The following is a 15,626-nucleotide window of genomic DNA, read 5'->3' as shown; positions in this document are numbered from 1 at the left end:
TTGCAGTCTGGACCTGAGCCAAACCACACAGTGATGGCCGAACACGGGACAGACTGGATGATGGCGCAGTAGAAGATGACCATCAGCGTTAGGGCTGAACGATTTTGGAAAATAATCTAATTTTTTTCTTAATATTGCGATTTAATGCGATTTTTTCCCCCCAGTTTAATTTATCATGTCTTTTTAAACATATACAAACAATAAATCATTTTGTTTCCTCGCTGTGCAAATTAGTTGCTAAAAGACCCACAGCATTTAAACTCGGTGCAGAAAGGATTGCGTTCTGCCTACAATATATTTCAATCAAAATTGCAATTTTGACTTTTCTCTGCATTAAACCACAAGCAACAAAAATGGCTTCTAAATAAAGACATTTGTAAACAAGGACTATTCAAAACAAGAACTTTTAATGTTTCTATTAATCAGAATATTATTCAAGAGAACAGCTTTTAGTTGATTTGGACATCAATCCTTGTTGAGCATAAAGTGCAACCAACAAACAAGTCTATGTATTAAACTGACTGACCTGTACTTAATGCTATGTATGATTATACAAACTCTAATAAAACTCTAATTACTCTAAAAGTAATAAAATTAGATCATCTCACTGCTGCAACTGTCTTCCCTTCCATGTGGAGGCAAACCCACTTTAAACATTTTACTGACACCTAATGGACGTGTCTAATTCCCTGATTGTTACATAGCCAAAAATTGCATACTCTGCGATTTGGAAATTGCGTTTTTTTAAATCGCAATTATATTGAAAATGCTATTAATTGTTTAGCCCTAATCAGCGTCTGTGGAAGGCTGGGCTTCCTAAATTGCAGCACGAAGTTAGGAGCAGGACAGCTTTACCAAACTCTGCAAGGTGCCTGAGTAGACATGTATCAAAGTGCTGCAATGGCCTAGTCAAAGTCCGGACTTTTCAGCATGCTGCCGTGGGTCCTTAAGAGAACTCTGCAGAAACAAATGTCTGGAAACCTCAATGTGTTGGAAAAACGCGTGGGTCAACCATGACTGGGATCAGTTTAGTTTAAATGTGTCCTGAGGAGGTAACTAACGATGATTGGTGGTTTCCTGCAGGAGGAGGAACAGAGCGTGACCACATGAGGGCGCAAAAGGCCCAGAAACGACAAACAGACTCATCCTGGGCTCAATCAGAAACACTTAACCACACAATCAAATTAAAACCACGACAACCGTGTGGAAGGGATTTCTGTTTAATGCAAGTTATGGCTAGAATTGAATTATTCAAAAAACATCTTTCATCCCAAAGCAGGTCATCTGCTGGTTGTTAATGAACATTTTTGCTTTAAAGTCCTGAATAAAGAAAACCGAAAGATTTACCGACGCAGACGCCTTTTTGAGGAGTATGACAGAAAGAAATTGATTGAACATCTGGTACAAAAGATATATTAAAAATTACATTCTGTCTCTGAAATCCTTCAAACAAACCTGAGCAAAATCTTTACATTTTTTTTTTCATAAACAAAACATTAATTAACGTATATTCTCTTGGTCTCCCTGTTTCAGGTGAGTTTGACTTTTGCTCTTTACGTCTCATCGTCTCCTGAAGAACCCTGGATGATGTTTCGGATTATCCGGGCATCTTCCCGCAGCGCCTCGTTGTGAGGGTCGATCTGCAGAGCAGCCTCGTAGTCCTGCAGTCCTGAAAACAAGCCATAGATCCATCAGCGGACACTCAACAGAAAAACAGCATTCTGCATTATATACAGGGCCTTAAACGTACATCTCCTCTGTATTTCATTGGGATTTTATGTGACGGACCATCTCAAGGACACGGGGATTTCAATATTTTTTTACATGGCAAATCATAACAGGGTGGGTTTAATTTAGATTCATCCTCATTGACCCGATACGGTGCAGAACCACCTATTATTTGAGTTTCAGCTGCACGTCTTTGTGTTTCCAGCCATTTCTGCCCATTCATCTTCATAAAGTAGCACAGCCTGCCTCAGATTAGACTGACAAGACCAGTCGACATCTGTTTCAAGGCATGTCACATGATTCTCAGTGGGATTTAGGTTTGGAGCTTTGACTGGAACTTTCTAACACGTGGCGCTGGTTGTATGTTCAGGGCGGTTGTCCCGCTGGAAGATGAACCTCCGCCCCATTCTCCAGTCTTTTGGTGCTTCTCAGAGGTTTTCCTCCAGGATTGTGCTGGATTTATCTCCATCCATCAACTCTGACCAGCTTTCCTGGTCAGGGAAAGAAAGCGTTCCCACAGCATTATGCTGCCACCACCATGTAGTGATGTGCAGCGTAGTTTTCCTCCCAACATTAGAAAGTTACATTTCAGTCTCATCAGAACAGCTTTTCTTACTGGCTTGCTGTGCTCGTTTCATGACTTGATTACTGTTAAAAATGGCTTTTTGCCATGAAGGTCAGATTTATGGTGTCCTGTCAACAGTTTCTCCAGCAGGAGTCGGGGATCTCTGCAGCTCCTTACAGAGCTATCGCTAGGTCTGCAGTTGGTCCGTCCTCTTTCCCTGTTCAGATTGTAGTGGATATAAATAATTATCAACTAAGCGAGCACACAACTCATGAGAAAGAAAAGATGCATCTTTGCCTTTGTAAGTTATTTAATTCAAAAGCAAGAAGCATTTGAATGTCTCTTAGAAAACAGAGCGAGAGGAAAAGGACGCACTAAACCTTTATGCATTCTGGGTTAACATAGACAGTGGGAGTAATCTTCAGAGGAATGCAACCTAAATCCTATCTAACTCAACTCCTGTCCTTGGATAAAGAAACACAATATTAAATCTGTAAGCATGTGAGCTTCTGTCACACGAGGAAGTTATGGAGGTGCATCCAGACAAGATATGATCAGAGTTACATACATCAATAAGATCTTCCACAACAAGATGATTGATTGAGCAGAGCTCTGGGAGGTGTTCACAGCTCGGGATGTTGTTTTAAAACCTACATCTGTTTAGGGTTGGTTCGTGGCCTAGTGGTTAGAGCAGCACGCTTGCACTCAGAGAAGGATGCAAGTACCCGGTTTGATCCCCAGCGCCTGCACTCTGGGTCCCTTAACCTCAGAATGCTTCCAGGGTGCCGCACATGGCAGCCCACTGGGTGATGGGTTAAAAGCAGAGAACAAATTTCATTGTAATGTATGTTTCAATGACAATAAAGATGATATTACTATTACTATTACCTATCTCCAGGTGAGAGGTGGGGTCCCCCCCGGACAGGTCGGCTGTCTTTCACAGAGAAGCTCACTAAAGAAGCACACGCACTGTTCCCTAAGCTCAATTTAAAGTAACAGATTAACCTGACAGCCATGTTTGTGGACGGCAGGACGAAGACAGAACCCATGTGTGCACAGGGAGAACTTCAAACTCCACGCAGAAGGAGCCCAGGCCGGGATTCAAACCCGGGACCTTCTTGCTCCAAGGCAGCAGTGGTGCTATCAGCCCCCGGCCCGTTGGCTGTAATGTGACTAAAGGTGTGTGAATACTGTTTTTCAAAGGCACTGTAAAGCTCTGAATCCTCGTCTGAAGAGCAGACCTTCAGCGTAGAGCTGCAGCTGGCAGAACGCGGATCCTCGCCGGACGCTGGCTCGGACTCTGGCGGCAGCGTTGGCGGGCACGGCTGGGGTCAACAGGTCCAGCGCCTGCAGAAGAATCTGAGGGTTAGACTGGGCCTCCTCATCCTCAGACGTGTCTGGATGTTACGTCTGATGTGACTGATAAAATGGTTTTATTTTTTTAACAGACACCCAGAGACGATAACTAGGAGTAAAGGAACCGATCCTGACTGGTTTGAGTGATTGATAGGCAGCCGGAAGGATGAACAATGTAACGAACGTCACTATCATGTCAAACCAACCTTGGAGGAGTCCTCGATGGCTTTGTGCAGATTCCTTAACTTCAGCTGACAGGCAGCTCTGTTTGAGTACAGAGCAGGAATCTGCCTGTTGAGTCTGATCCCCAGACTGTAGGCGTTCACCGCTCCGACGTAGTCTCCGTTTGCGAAACACTTGCTGAAGGAGAGATGGCGTTCAGAGACGGGTCGTGGTGTTGTGGGGGGGGGGGGGGGCGAGCTGGAGTTGATAATCCGGCCTGATTTCACTCACTCGCCTTTCTGCTTCAGCCAGTCAGGGTTCCTCTCCTCCTCCGTCAGGTCCTGGAGCTCCTCCACCTCCGTGCTCACTGCTCGCCTCGCTGCAGCTTGTCTCCTCAGCCACTGTTAGAGAAAGAAAAACGATTCCATCCTCTGCTTCAGACCATCCCAACCAGAGACCAGAAAGCTTAAAGCCGAGTGAAACGCCTTCCTAAAAGCTGAGACAGAGGCTGTGTAGGGCTGAGCAGGAATGGCTGCTTTGCTTTTTGTAAATAATGGTTTTGTTCAGTTATACTTGAGAAGTCACGAATGCTTGCGACCCGTGTTGGCGCAGTAAAAACAAACTTCTCCCAACGGAGACAAATAAAGAAACTTTGACTTTGAAACAGGTGTTTTTTGGAAAGTGCTGCAGGTATGGATGGATGTTAACAGAAGAAACAACTCTCTGACTGCCCAGCATCTTTCTACCGTAGGGTTGACTCTTCACACTAGGGTTGTCAAAAGTATCGATACTCAAAATAGTATCGATACTAAAATGTTGTATCCGGATACAATACTCATTTTCAAAAGTATCGATGCCGCGGGGTGGGGTGTTTTTTGCCAAGTCCCCCAGAAGCTGGGGACTTGGCAAAAAAAATCTGCAAACAGCAAAGTAAATTCAGGTCAGTGCTACCACCAGTGGCACCTAAACAGTCATTCATCTAGAGTGCAGAATAGAGGAAAATGCACTTTCTGAACACTGTGTGATTGAATAATTCTGTGCACTTTTCAGTTTCAGACTTTTTTTGTAACAGCTGCTGAGAATACAGCATTTGTTTTTGTTTAACTGGTTTGGCTAGTGTCAATGTGTTGTAAAGCATAGCCAAGGAAGGAACACTTCTTTTTAATCAGGCCTGCTTAATATTGTGCACAGCATACAACCTCAAAATATTGTTATTATTGTTTACTATATTTATTTATTTATTTGTATTTTATTTATTAATAAAGATATTTCTGTTAAATCTCGGGGTCTTTGTTTTCATCTTTGTGGTATCGAAAATAGTATCGAGTATCGAATATTTTCCTGAGTATCGGTATCGAGTTGAAAATTTTAGTATCGTGACAACCCTACTTCACACACTCGCCTCTTCCTCCTCGGAAACTCGGGACTCCCGCAGAGCTGTTGGGAAAACTCGGGGGGTGAACGTGACTCGGATGTTTCCGGGGGGTCTCGGAGGAGGCAGCCGGGTTTGGATCTTCTCCTTCTTGGAGTTACGGTGACCTAGAGACAAGGAGATTTAGTTAAAACGGACTTCACGGAGCAGCGGGATGCCGTTACTCTGCAGGAAATGACTCACCCTGCTTGTTCTTCCCGATCTCCATTTGTCTGTTTCCGGGTGTTTTTGTGGCTCCTCCCTGTTGGATCTGGTGGTTCTGTTTCTGCTGGGCTTCCTGTTTCTGCCTCAGCCGCCACGCTGCCAGCTCCGCCGTCGTTTTCTCTCGCTCTGCGTCCTTCATCTTCTGGATTCTGTCCCTTTCCTCCTCCTCCAGCTGATTAAGAGTCATTTAAGCCTCCGTCAGGTTTTTTCTTACCCTTCAACACAATCCCAGATGCGTTTGATGAAACCGGTGCTGTTTTTACCTTCATCATGGTCACCAGGGCATATTTCTTCTCCGCCTGCTGTTTCTCAGCTTTTTGTTTCGACTCTGCAGAAAGTTTCTGCTGCCGTTTCAACAGAGCTCTCTCCCTGATCTCCCTCTTTGTTTCTTTATCATCTAAAAACACACAATAAACTTTATTTGACGACAGAAACAGAACCCACAAGGTAACAACACCGAAAACCGGAAGCAGCTGACAGGAAACGCTTCGCCCCGGTAAATAAAACGTCGTTAATGATGTTGTAGGTATGATGTTGGAGAATCTGACCGGCGGTGATCATCAGATGCTCCCAAACGTTGCGAGTCTTTTTTGGTAAAGTGAAAACGGCGACTCCGTTTCCGACCTTCGCCGTGCTTCGGTCATCATCAACAGGTTCAAAGAGGAAGGCCTCGAACAGGAATGGAGGGAAGTGGACCTGAGGAGGAACCAGAACAGGGAGCCAGATGAACGGCCACCAGGAGAGGAACATTATACCCCAACATGTATTTACAGCTGGGCAACAGCTGTTTTCCTTCAAACAGCTAAAATATATATATAAAAAAAAAGCCAAAATAAATAAATAAATACATTTAAAAAAACGTTTTGGCACATTGTTTAATATTTGCGCCACTAACTGGTTTTTGGTCGTCCTTTATGGTACTGACAAACAAGGTTTTCTCATGATTCTGAGCTTTGTGCAAAACATGTCTTAAATAAAACATCTTTCATTCCTTAACGCCACGGTTTGAATTAAAGCATCTGTTCTGCGTGAAATAACCATGATTAGGCACAAGGCGGACCTAGGATTACTGTCTTTTCTCTGTATCTGGTCAAAGGAGGATATAAAACCTTTTGTTTTTATTTTTTTACCCAACAAAACTTTATTTTATTTCATTTAACCATTATTTAACCAGGTAGGTCGGTTGAGAACCAATTTCAACGATCAAGAAGCAGCATGATACAGCAGAAAAACACACATATCTACTAAAAAAAAAAATTAAAGCTTCAACCAGTGCTGGTTTTATTGCTCAGGAACTGGAACAGAGTCTCTCTTCACCTTCAGGTACTCCTCTGTTGACACGATGTCCACACCACCGGCCTTCGCGCCCTTTAAAGGCACGCTGATGTGGACCGTGGACTCCGTCTGGGTCCACGTGTAGTCCGTCACGTGCAGGGGCATGTCAGCCGAACCTGTGTGCGCGCGAGCCCGCGGTATCGACAAGAAAAACGTTGATATCACTAGTTATACGTCAGATGATCTTTGGGCGAAATCCCGAACGATCGCGTCTCCCCGGTTCCTGTTGCTATGGTGACAAAGCAAAACAGTGCGCTGCCTTCGAGAGCGTTGGAAATTTCACCACTTCATTGTTTTTTTATTAATGAGAACTGTAATGAGAACGATGAGTTTCATGTGGGTTTGTTATACGTTTCATCCTCTGCTTGTTTATTCATCGTAACCTAAAATGCATAATAATAATAATAATAATAATAATAATAATAATAATAATAATAATAATAATAATAATAATAATAATAATAATAATTATTATTATTATTATTATTATTATTATTATTATTATTATTATTATTGATACTACTACTACTACTACTACTACTACTACTACTACTAATAATAATAATAATAATAATAATAATAATAATAATAATAATAATAATAATAATAATAATAATCACAACAACAACCACGGACAAATTTGCTTATCTGCGTGTTTTTCCGACTCCTTAATTAAATACTCATTCACAAGAGAGTCAATAAATGCAAACAACCTAGATTGGTAGATTTACAACACAAGAAAAGGAAATTATCTTTAGTTGATAGAAAACAACACCACATGAAGAAATATCAGTTGAATTTCCATCCATCGATTTTCACTTATACAACTTGTAAACTTGCATATTGTGTCTGTGTAGCTGACTATGGAGCCACCTTGCTATTAAAGATTTGGACACCATTGAGATGCCACTCAATTGTAATGGAAAATGAATCAAACAGTGTTGAATTTACCTGACCAGAATAGATTAGTTAGGAGGGGAAAAGGGCCAGAGACCAGTTACCCTATAGTCATGTTTTTGGACTGTGAGATGAGGCCAGGATACTCAAAGAAACTCCATGCAGAAAGACCCCTGGCTAGGATTTGGACCAAGGACCTTCTTGCTGCTAGACGGTAGTACTACTGTACCAACTGTGCCACTGTGCAGCCCCTGATATAAATAAGTGAACTTTTTTCCCCATTGATGTCTATCTTTTACAACTGAGAAATAATTCCGTCTGAATAACCAGAAATAAAATTACTACAATAACCCAATTCCAGCATCAGCATACAACATCTCTTTTCATCCTTGCAAAAATTGATAAAATGTCTGATCTCCGGCCCTCTTCAGGTTTCTGGCACACAAAGTAACATAAAAGCAAAGCCAGCTATGATTCCTACAGAGAGGAAACATCACATGAATCTTCCTGACTCAGATTTTCCTGAGCTGAACCGAAATGAAAGTATATCTGTAATGAGATTGTGTTCATAATGGTGAGTCTTGTGTTGAGTTGTTCAGTGTTTCCTGCAGAATGAGATCAGTGTGTTCAAACAGCCAGGAGGTTAAACTGTTGTGAGTGTGGAGGCTTGTTCTGGGTTCATGACTGTTTATCTCATACAGCATCCTATTCTTTTATCTTTATTGACTGGAAGAGAGGACACTATGTCTGCTTATCAGGATCATTTGATGTTTCAACATTGTTACAACACTGAGAAACTCAGCTGTCTTTAATGTTTGGCATTGAGTAACACTGTTTGTGAATAGAAACCTTGTATCAGATAGAGAAACAGAAGGAGATTAAATTAAATTAAATCTCCTTCAGTCTACAGTGTGTAAAGATTTTATAAACATGCATTAAATACAACTCAGTAATTACAGGATGATTATTATATACTGACAGCTTACTCAGGGTACAGAACGGTACTTATAGGATACCTACAGACAATATACTTAAGAATTATTTGTGGGAACAAGAAAATATGTGAATATATGTATGTATGTGGTACATTTTTCTGTAAGCATACGGACAGTAGCCTATAGGTACCCAGAAAGAAGCTTGCAGGTAAATGTCCTGTTGGTACGCCAAGGGTCCCCTGGTAAGGGGGTTGTAGGTGCCAGTTACTTTGAAACTCTGCATAGGATACTTAATAAGTACCATGCAGGTACCATGTAACTACTCAGATAGTACCCATATGCACACATTTATAAGAATCCTGTAAGCAGCTTGTAACATTCCTTTAGATACCCAAGAAATTACTTATAAATAGCTGAAACACACTGGTTTATATGTGCCCAGAAAGTTTGCCCTGTAAGATACCCTGTAAGTACCAACGGGTACATTGTAAATACCTTGTGGGTGCTCAGTAAATAGAAACCCTGTAAGTTATTTTAGGTACCCTGTAAATAACCCATTAGTATGCTGGTTTTAGGTACCCTGAAAGTACCGTGTTGACTTTGTAAATCCCCTATTGATACCCAGTAAGTACCCTGAAGCTGAACAGTAAATACACAGGTGCCATACAGGGACCCTCTAAATATCCATACTCATATATTGCAGAAAGATATCAGGGTGTATGTACCCTGTGGGTACTACTGAAGTACTCTGTTTGCATCTTGTAAATACCCAGATTACTTTCTAAATACCCTGAAGGTAACCTTTATTCACAATTGTTTACATATACATTTGTAATACCGTACTTTAACTGTATTATGCAATTACCTTCCACTGCACTTTAATTTAAATAGCTGCTGTCCAAACTCTAATTATTCATTTTATAGTAATAGCTACCTGTATATCATGCTCACAATTCTGTCTATTGTAATAGCCACCTGTACATATATTCATAGTATATGTAAACTCTGTTATAATAATCATCTGTATATCATGCTACTGTACATATCTGTAAAACTCTATTCACAGTAATATCCACCTGCTATTGCACTTCTGGTTAGACCTAAACTGCATTTCGTTGCCTTGTACCTGTACCTGTGTAATGACAATAAAGTTGAATTTAATCTAATCTAATCTAAATGTAAGACATAGGAATCCTATAATTACCCCGAAAGATCCCCGATGGTACCCTGTAAGTACCAAAAAGTATCTGCAATATGCTGCAGGCATCCTCGGTCACCCTGAGAGTGGACTATAGATACCCTGAAAGTACTCTTAAATATTACTGCTGGCACCTTTGACTGTAATAAGAAATAATACCCAGTAGGAATCCTGCTGATAGTCTGAAAGCATATCATTGGTAGCCTAGCCTACCTTTTGTAGTGTTGTTGAACTGTTGGACATATTGATATAATTCCTGTTAAAAAATGTGGAGCTGAAACGACTAAATAAATACTGCTGGTCACACCACAGTTACTGATAATTTTTTTATGTGGCACATTAGCAAATAACGCTGTCTTTCCTGTCAGTGTTGATCTTCTGTCTTATTATTTAAATGGACACCTATAGATTTACATACAGTGGACGCGAAAGCTACTTTTTTTTTCTACCCCCACCCTCACCTTGATGGAGCATTTTCCAAACAGTAATGTTAATAATTTATTATTATCCACAGTTGGTGAGCTGATATCTCATTTCTTCATCTTTTAAACATGGAATACGCTTAACTATTTGTAAAATTGTTTTATTTTATTCATGTATTCATAATTTCTCTAAATGTTTCTTGGATTAATGTGCTGCTTCATTGGAATTTCTATTTTATTTTACATACAGTGACAAACAGTTATTTATCTAATAATCTGAAGTTATATCAGTAGATACTCTGAGCTCTTTCATCTTAGCTTCGGTTTGATAATCAGTCATAAGGACCTTTAGAAGAGATAAGCCCAAGATAAAAGGCCATAAGCAGCAACATCATCACTTATAAGATCGCTTGTAAAAACCTCTTCATTCAAACTTACTGACATTTATTACAGATCTGGCATCATCGTGATTGGGAAAAGTTCCTTCATGGTTTCCAATAAAGATGTGACTCATAATATTCCCTTTCTGAAGGGAGAGTTTTTGTCTTCCGATGAACCTTTGTATCCCCATGAGAAAATGCAGTGCATGCTCCAAAGTTATTGTCCAATAAGGAATGTGAAGGACAGTGAAGAGCAGCTGACCTCAGTGGGAATTTGCAGGAATAAAACAGGGAGCAGTTACAAAGGAAAAGCTGTTTATCTGTAACGAGAACCAGGAAACAACTGGCTGGTTAGCAGTGGAAAATGTCACAAAGTGTGATGAAATATTTATTAGTAATCAAACAAAGGTAGACAGCTATTAACTGACATGATGTTTTAGATTTCTCTTTGGCTTTAGCAAGCTGTTATTTTTTTTGTTTGTTTGTTTCTAAAAGTACTGCAACAGTCTGACTAAAACATTAACATGTAGTGTTTCGCAGACATCTAAACGTTCAAAAACAGATACTGATGTGTTTTGCAGCAGTTTCCTTTATTAAAAGAAAGTATTTAATATACTTAACAATGAGGTCTTGTTTAGCAAGTTTAAAGCATTTATAGAGCTTCATTAACAGCAATTGCATTTGACTCAGTAATGTTTTTATTACCACGTTTACGTTCTGACGGATTGTGCGCGACAATCTAGTGTTGCACACAATCCTGCTGATAGCACATCAGAGGATTGATATGAATCTTTTCTGTTCACTAAATTAGCACTGTTAGTGAGTCTTCATCAAGAGACTTGATGCAATCTTCTGGGTTTCCTTAGATAGGAATTTGTATAATCTGATCCAATCAGTATAATCTGATTGAATTTGACTTCGGAAAGAGCCCTGAGATGATATGTTTCATGAATCGGAGCTATATAAAAAAAATTGAATTGAGTTCATTTGTAGTTTTAGGTATAACAATTTAATTACATTTCACTTATATAAAATGACATTTCTAGTGAGTTGGTTTATGCTAATTAATCTGTTTCATTTAAAATTAATCAAAGCCAGGTTGTATGCATTACAAAAAAGTAGTTGCTGCTAATAGGTGTTGAGTTTTTGTGCTCCAGTTAACTTATCACTGTATATATAAGGATGAGTAGAGGATAGACGGATAGATAGATGAATAGATAGTTAATGTAATAATAGTAATGTCATGTCATAATAGGTGTTCTATAAAAATAGAATATAAGAATTAAAATCGTTTGTTTTAGATTCCTAAACTGTAACATATGCTTGGTGTACAACAGGCACGTGTGTTTGGTTTCAGCTTGTTTATTAATGACTCTCCCAAAGTTTGTCCATTTATATAACTTAGATATATGCTATGGTGATATGGTTGTATATTGATATGTAAAAAAAGCAGCTAATCTTAATACAGCTAACAGTAATAAGTAAAAATCATGATTTGAACAAACAGTTTCCCAAAGGTTTAGTAAAACAAATGTTGGTGTACCTCAAGGTTGTTTCTTTGGTCCCCTTTCTTCCTGATATGTTCTCCCCAAGCTTTGAGAATAAGGACCCCACTATGCTGAAGCAGCAAGTAGAAAACAGGATTTAAACTGAATACATTTAAAACTTACATTAATATTTAGACCAAATAAACCAATGTAAACTAATTGTAACATCAGGCAATAATGATCAAGTAAATACAAAATTTCCAATATTTATTTGATTTAGTAAGTGAAAAGGGAAGCTATTGAAACCCCCAGTCCTTTAATTAACACCCTGGCGCTTCTGCAGTTATTTATAATTTTTTTCATTCTGAGGGTCAAAGTTTGACAGGACCAAGAGTAAGTTCAAAACATAGGAGGACTAAATTTGAATCTGATGTTTAGTAACTGTTAAGTCGCCTGTTCATCATGACTCTTCTTTACTGCTGCAGAACCATAAAATGATGTTCATAAAAGGATTACGAGAAATTGTCTACCTGTTAAAGTCCAACTCACCAGATAAAATCAGATTGCACAAACTGATGGAAATTTACTCATTAACAAATCCAAAGCTAAAAACTGCGTTTCATGTCTTCTGTTGTTTCAGATTCACTTCTTTGGGAAAAGAACCTTAAGATAACTTTAAAAATTAGTTTCGTTTCACAGGGAACCAACAGGACATGTCCATATTCACACCCTCTAAGCACTGACCATCAAACTCTTCTGAAGACTTATATCATTTATGAAATCAACAAAAACCTAGATTTGTAACCAGGCATTGCTTGTGGGTTCGATTCCAGATTGCCGCATGTCAACGTGCCCCTGGGCAAGGCACTTAACCCCAAGTTGCCTACCGATCTGTGTATTGGTGTATGAATAAGTGTGCATTAGTGAGATCAACTGGTTGAATGTGGCTCTAGTGTAAAACACTTTGAATGGTCAGTATGACTGGAAAAGCACTATTTTAGTCCATCTACAGCCTTTTATTTTAGCTTAACTAGCCTTAGTTTAGTTTAACTCATCATTGCAGTATTTTCTTTAGCTTAGCTTAGTTTGGTACAGATCATCTCATTTAAGTTTAGCTTAGTTTTGTTTAGTTTTGCTTACATTAGGTGCATTTAGGTGAGTTTAAAGTAGTTTAGCCTATTTCAGTTTGCCCTTTTGTGTAGCTTTGCTTACCTTAGCTTAGTTGAAAATAATTTATTTTGTTTTATTCTTGTTAAATTCTACCTCATCTTGGTATTATTCTAATTTTGCACATCATAGCTGTATTTCATTTAGCTTATCTTATTTTAGATTAGCACAATTAATGTTGTTTAATCTGTTTAGGTTTGTTCATCTTAGATGCATTCAACTTGGCTAAAATTAGTTTAGATTAGTTTAATTTTGCTCATTCTAGCTGCATTTTATATAGTTTGGCTGAGATTAGTATAGATTATCCTATTTAAAGACATAATTGACAACATTTTCGCAATAACTAAACAGGAATCTGATCTAAAATCACTTCCAGTTTAGAGGAAGTTTGTAATAATCCACAGATCTTTAGCAATTAAAGCTTGCAAGATGTTTTTTATTACACATTTTTGGTACACTGGTCCCACACAGGCCACAGAGCACTTGTGCTCCATTTAAACCTAAAATTGGTGAATGATCAATGATTCTGGGCAGATGTGATTGCACCATTCTTCTCACAATATCATGGATTCTGAGAAAAAGTTATTTTATTACAGAATAAAATCTTGTTAAAGGGTTTTGATGAGACCTTTACTGTCTCTCTGCACCTCAATAGAAAAGGCTTTCATTAGATATTTCCACTAAGAGGTAGCAGATTTTATCACTGTACTCCATCTCTCTGATTTACTTAGATGTAATGCAAAATTGCATTAAACCTGCAATCAGATTTGAGGCGGTCCTTTGCCCCCCTGGCCCCACCTCTAGCTCTGCCCCTGGCTGAAGCCAAGTCAGTTTTTTAAAACAGGTCAAATTGCTGAAAACATTGAAATAAAAGAAGTATTCTTCTACAAGTCATTTGTCTCTTTTCCAGAATCAACACAAGAAAGATAAAAAGTAAGAATAAAACATTGATTAATTAGAAATAAATATAACATTCTAGGCTGAGGGATTCACAGCTCAGGTAGGTGTTCCGGTTTCTGTTAATGTGTCACCTGTGTCTCTGAATGGGAGGGCAGATAGTCGATGACCACAAATATAGGTTTAACAGGTATCCTGTCTCACAGAGTCTCGGTGCAGGCAGGTTGGCAGCATGGCGAAAGGTTTCTTCATCAGTAAAGCTGTTGGAATAGCAGGGATCTTCGTAGGAATAGCTGCTCTCTCCACCATCATTGCTCTGTCTGTCGTTTACTCTCAGGAGAGATCCAAAAACAACCAGGTATCACCAACTGATGGAGGAGGAGGAACCACCACTAAACCCACACCTACCCCTTCCAACGAGCCGTGGGACCAATACCGGTTGCCAAAAACCCTGGTGCCGGACCACTACAATGTGACTCTGTGGCCTCGACTGAAACCAGATCCGACCACTCAGCTTTACATCTTTACAGGTAAACTTGGATGTCGAAGTCATCCGGAGCCAGTTTTTCAACCCATATCAGTATCAAGGTCCTAATTGGTACCTTCACGAGAACTGAGCTCAGCACCAGTACTAAAACTTGTAGAGGAACCAGAACCGTCACAATAAATAAGGCAACCAAAGCCTGCACAAAATTTAAAGCAGAATGTTTTCCAAGGACGGAGATGACAAGCTTTCAGAGGGTTTGTAACAAAAAATCTGATATAACATTCTCTTTACACTTTTATTTTAAATATGTTAATGAAACGTTTCCTTCTCAAGCCCAGACGAGCAGTTTTGACCCAGAAACCACTGAGTCAAAGTGGAAAAACATTCACAAAATCTACAGAGTTCGGTGGCTTTCTTTCCTCATAAACAAAAACACCAAATTAGACAGATTAAAAAACATCGTTAAACTTTTATATACTTTTGGTGTTTAGATTTCTATGATTATTTTAGATTTCTTGGTGGTTTCCTCTCATGGTACTGCAGAACAAAACAGCTCTTATGCGTGTCCAAAACTGAACTCATTTCAGTCTAAATTCAGTTAAAGTCCAAAACCATGTATGGCTAAACTATATCAGATAAAAAGAATATATAAGATTCTTTTCTTTCACTTTTCCACTAATAGCTCAAAAATGTTTTTTCCTGGTTTAGAAGTGTACAGTCTATTATCTATTTACCAAAAGATTAGGAGTAATTGGATCATGGGGTTTAGATTCAGGGTTCATTCCTGGTTAAAATAATTTAATTCTGCTTCTTGAAGTTCTAACGTCAGCGGGGACACAGTATGTGTCTTCACAACTCTGCTGCCTATATAGTAAAATATGCTTTTACTATATAGGAAAATAGCTGAGGATGACGGCTGCACGGTTGGTAGCACAAGGTCCTGGATTCAAATCTCGGCCTGAGGTCTTTCTGCA

General features: G+C 39.2%; 2 protein-coding genes across 3 annotated transcripts in view; one reads left to right on the top strand and one right to left on the bottom strand.

Annotated features, from left to right (window-relative positions):
* Positions 1-1,204: 1,204 nt before the first annotated feature.
* Positions 1,205-7,030, bottom strand: dnaaf4 (dynein axonemal assembly factor 4). Of its 2 annotated transcripts, XR_004927527.1 has the most exons (10): positions 6,765-7,030; positions 5,996-6,143; positions 5,711-5,844; positions 5,427-5,619; positions 5,214-5,350; positions 4,103-4,212; positions 3,856-4,009; positions 3,535-3,640; positions 1,496-1,669; positions 1,205-1,335 (listed from the first exon to the last, which is right to left on the bottom strand). XR_004927527.1 is itself a non-coding variant. In XM_012867492.3 (9 exons), the coding sequence occupies exons 1-9, from the start codon at positions 6,885-6,887 to the stop codon at positions 1,554-1,556; spliced, it is 1,221 nt and encodes a 406-aa protein (XP_012722946.2). In that variant the 5' UTR covers positions 6,888-7,030; the 3' UTR covers positions 1,474-1,553. The 2 variants fall into 2 exon arrangements, 1 of the variants encoding a protein (XP_012722946.2); XM_012867492.3 differs by lacking the exon at positions 1,205-1,335 and having other exon boundaries at positions 1,474-1,669.
* Positions 7,031-14,373: 7,343 nt separating this feature from the next.
* Positions 14,374-15,626, top strand: part of LOC105929720 (aminopeptidase N) — a 19,079-nt gene continuing 17,826 nt past the window's right edge. Inside the window, exon 1 of the mRNA XM_012867610.3 lies at positions 14,374-14,695. Within this exon, the coding sequence (XP_012723064.2) occupies positions 14,398-14,695 (298 nt within the window). The 5' untranslated portion in view covers positions 14,374-14,397. The remainder of the gene's footprint in view (positions 14,696-15,626) is intronic.

This window comes from Fundulus heteroclitus, chromosome 2 (genome assembly GCF_011125445.2).
Source record: "Fundulus heteroclitus isolate FHET01 chromosome 2, MU-UCD_Fhet_4.1, whole genome shotgun sequence".
In the NCBI taxonomy this organism is placed as follows: Eukaryota; Metazoa; Chordata; class Actinopteri; order Cyprinodontiformes; family Fundulidae; genus Fundulus; species Fundulus heteroclitus.
This window is presented reverse-complemented; position numbering and strand designations above follow the sequence as displayed.

Bases quoted from the DNA above. Each gene is read 5' to 3' on its own strand.
- dnaaf4 (XM_012867492.3), bottom strand. From the start codon at position 6,887: ATGCCCCTGCACGTGACGGACTACACGTGGACCCAGACGGAGTCCACG. The intron at 6,144-6,764 runs GTGAAGAGAGAC...GTTCCTCCTCAG, and splicing joins CAACAGAGGAGTACCTGAAG to GTCCACTTCCCTCCATTCCT. The intron at 5,620-5,710 runs GTAAAAACAGCA...ACTCTTAATCAG, and splicing joins CCCTGGTGACCATGATGAAG to CTGGAGGAGGAGGAAAGGGA.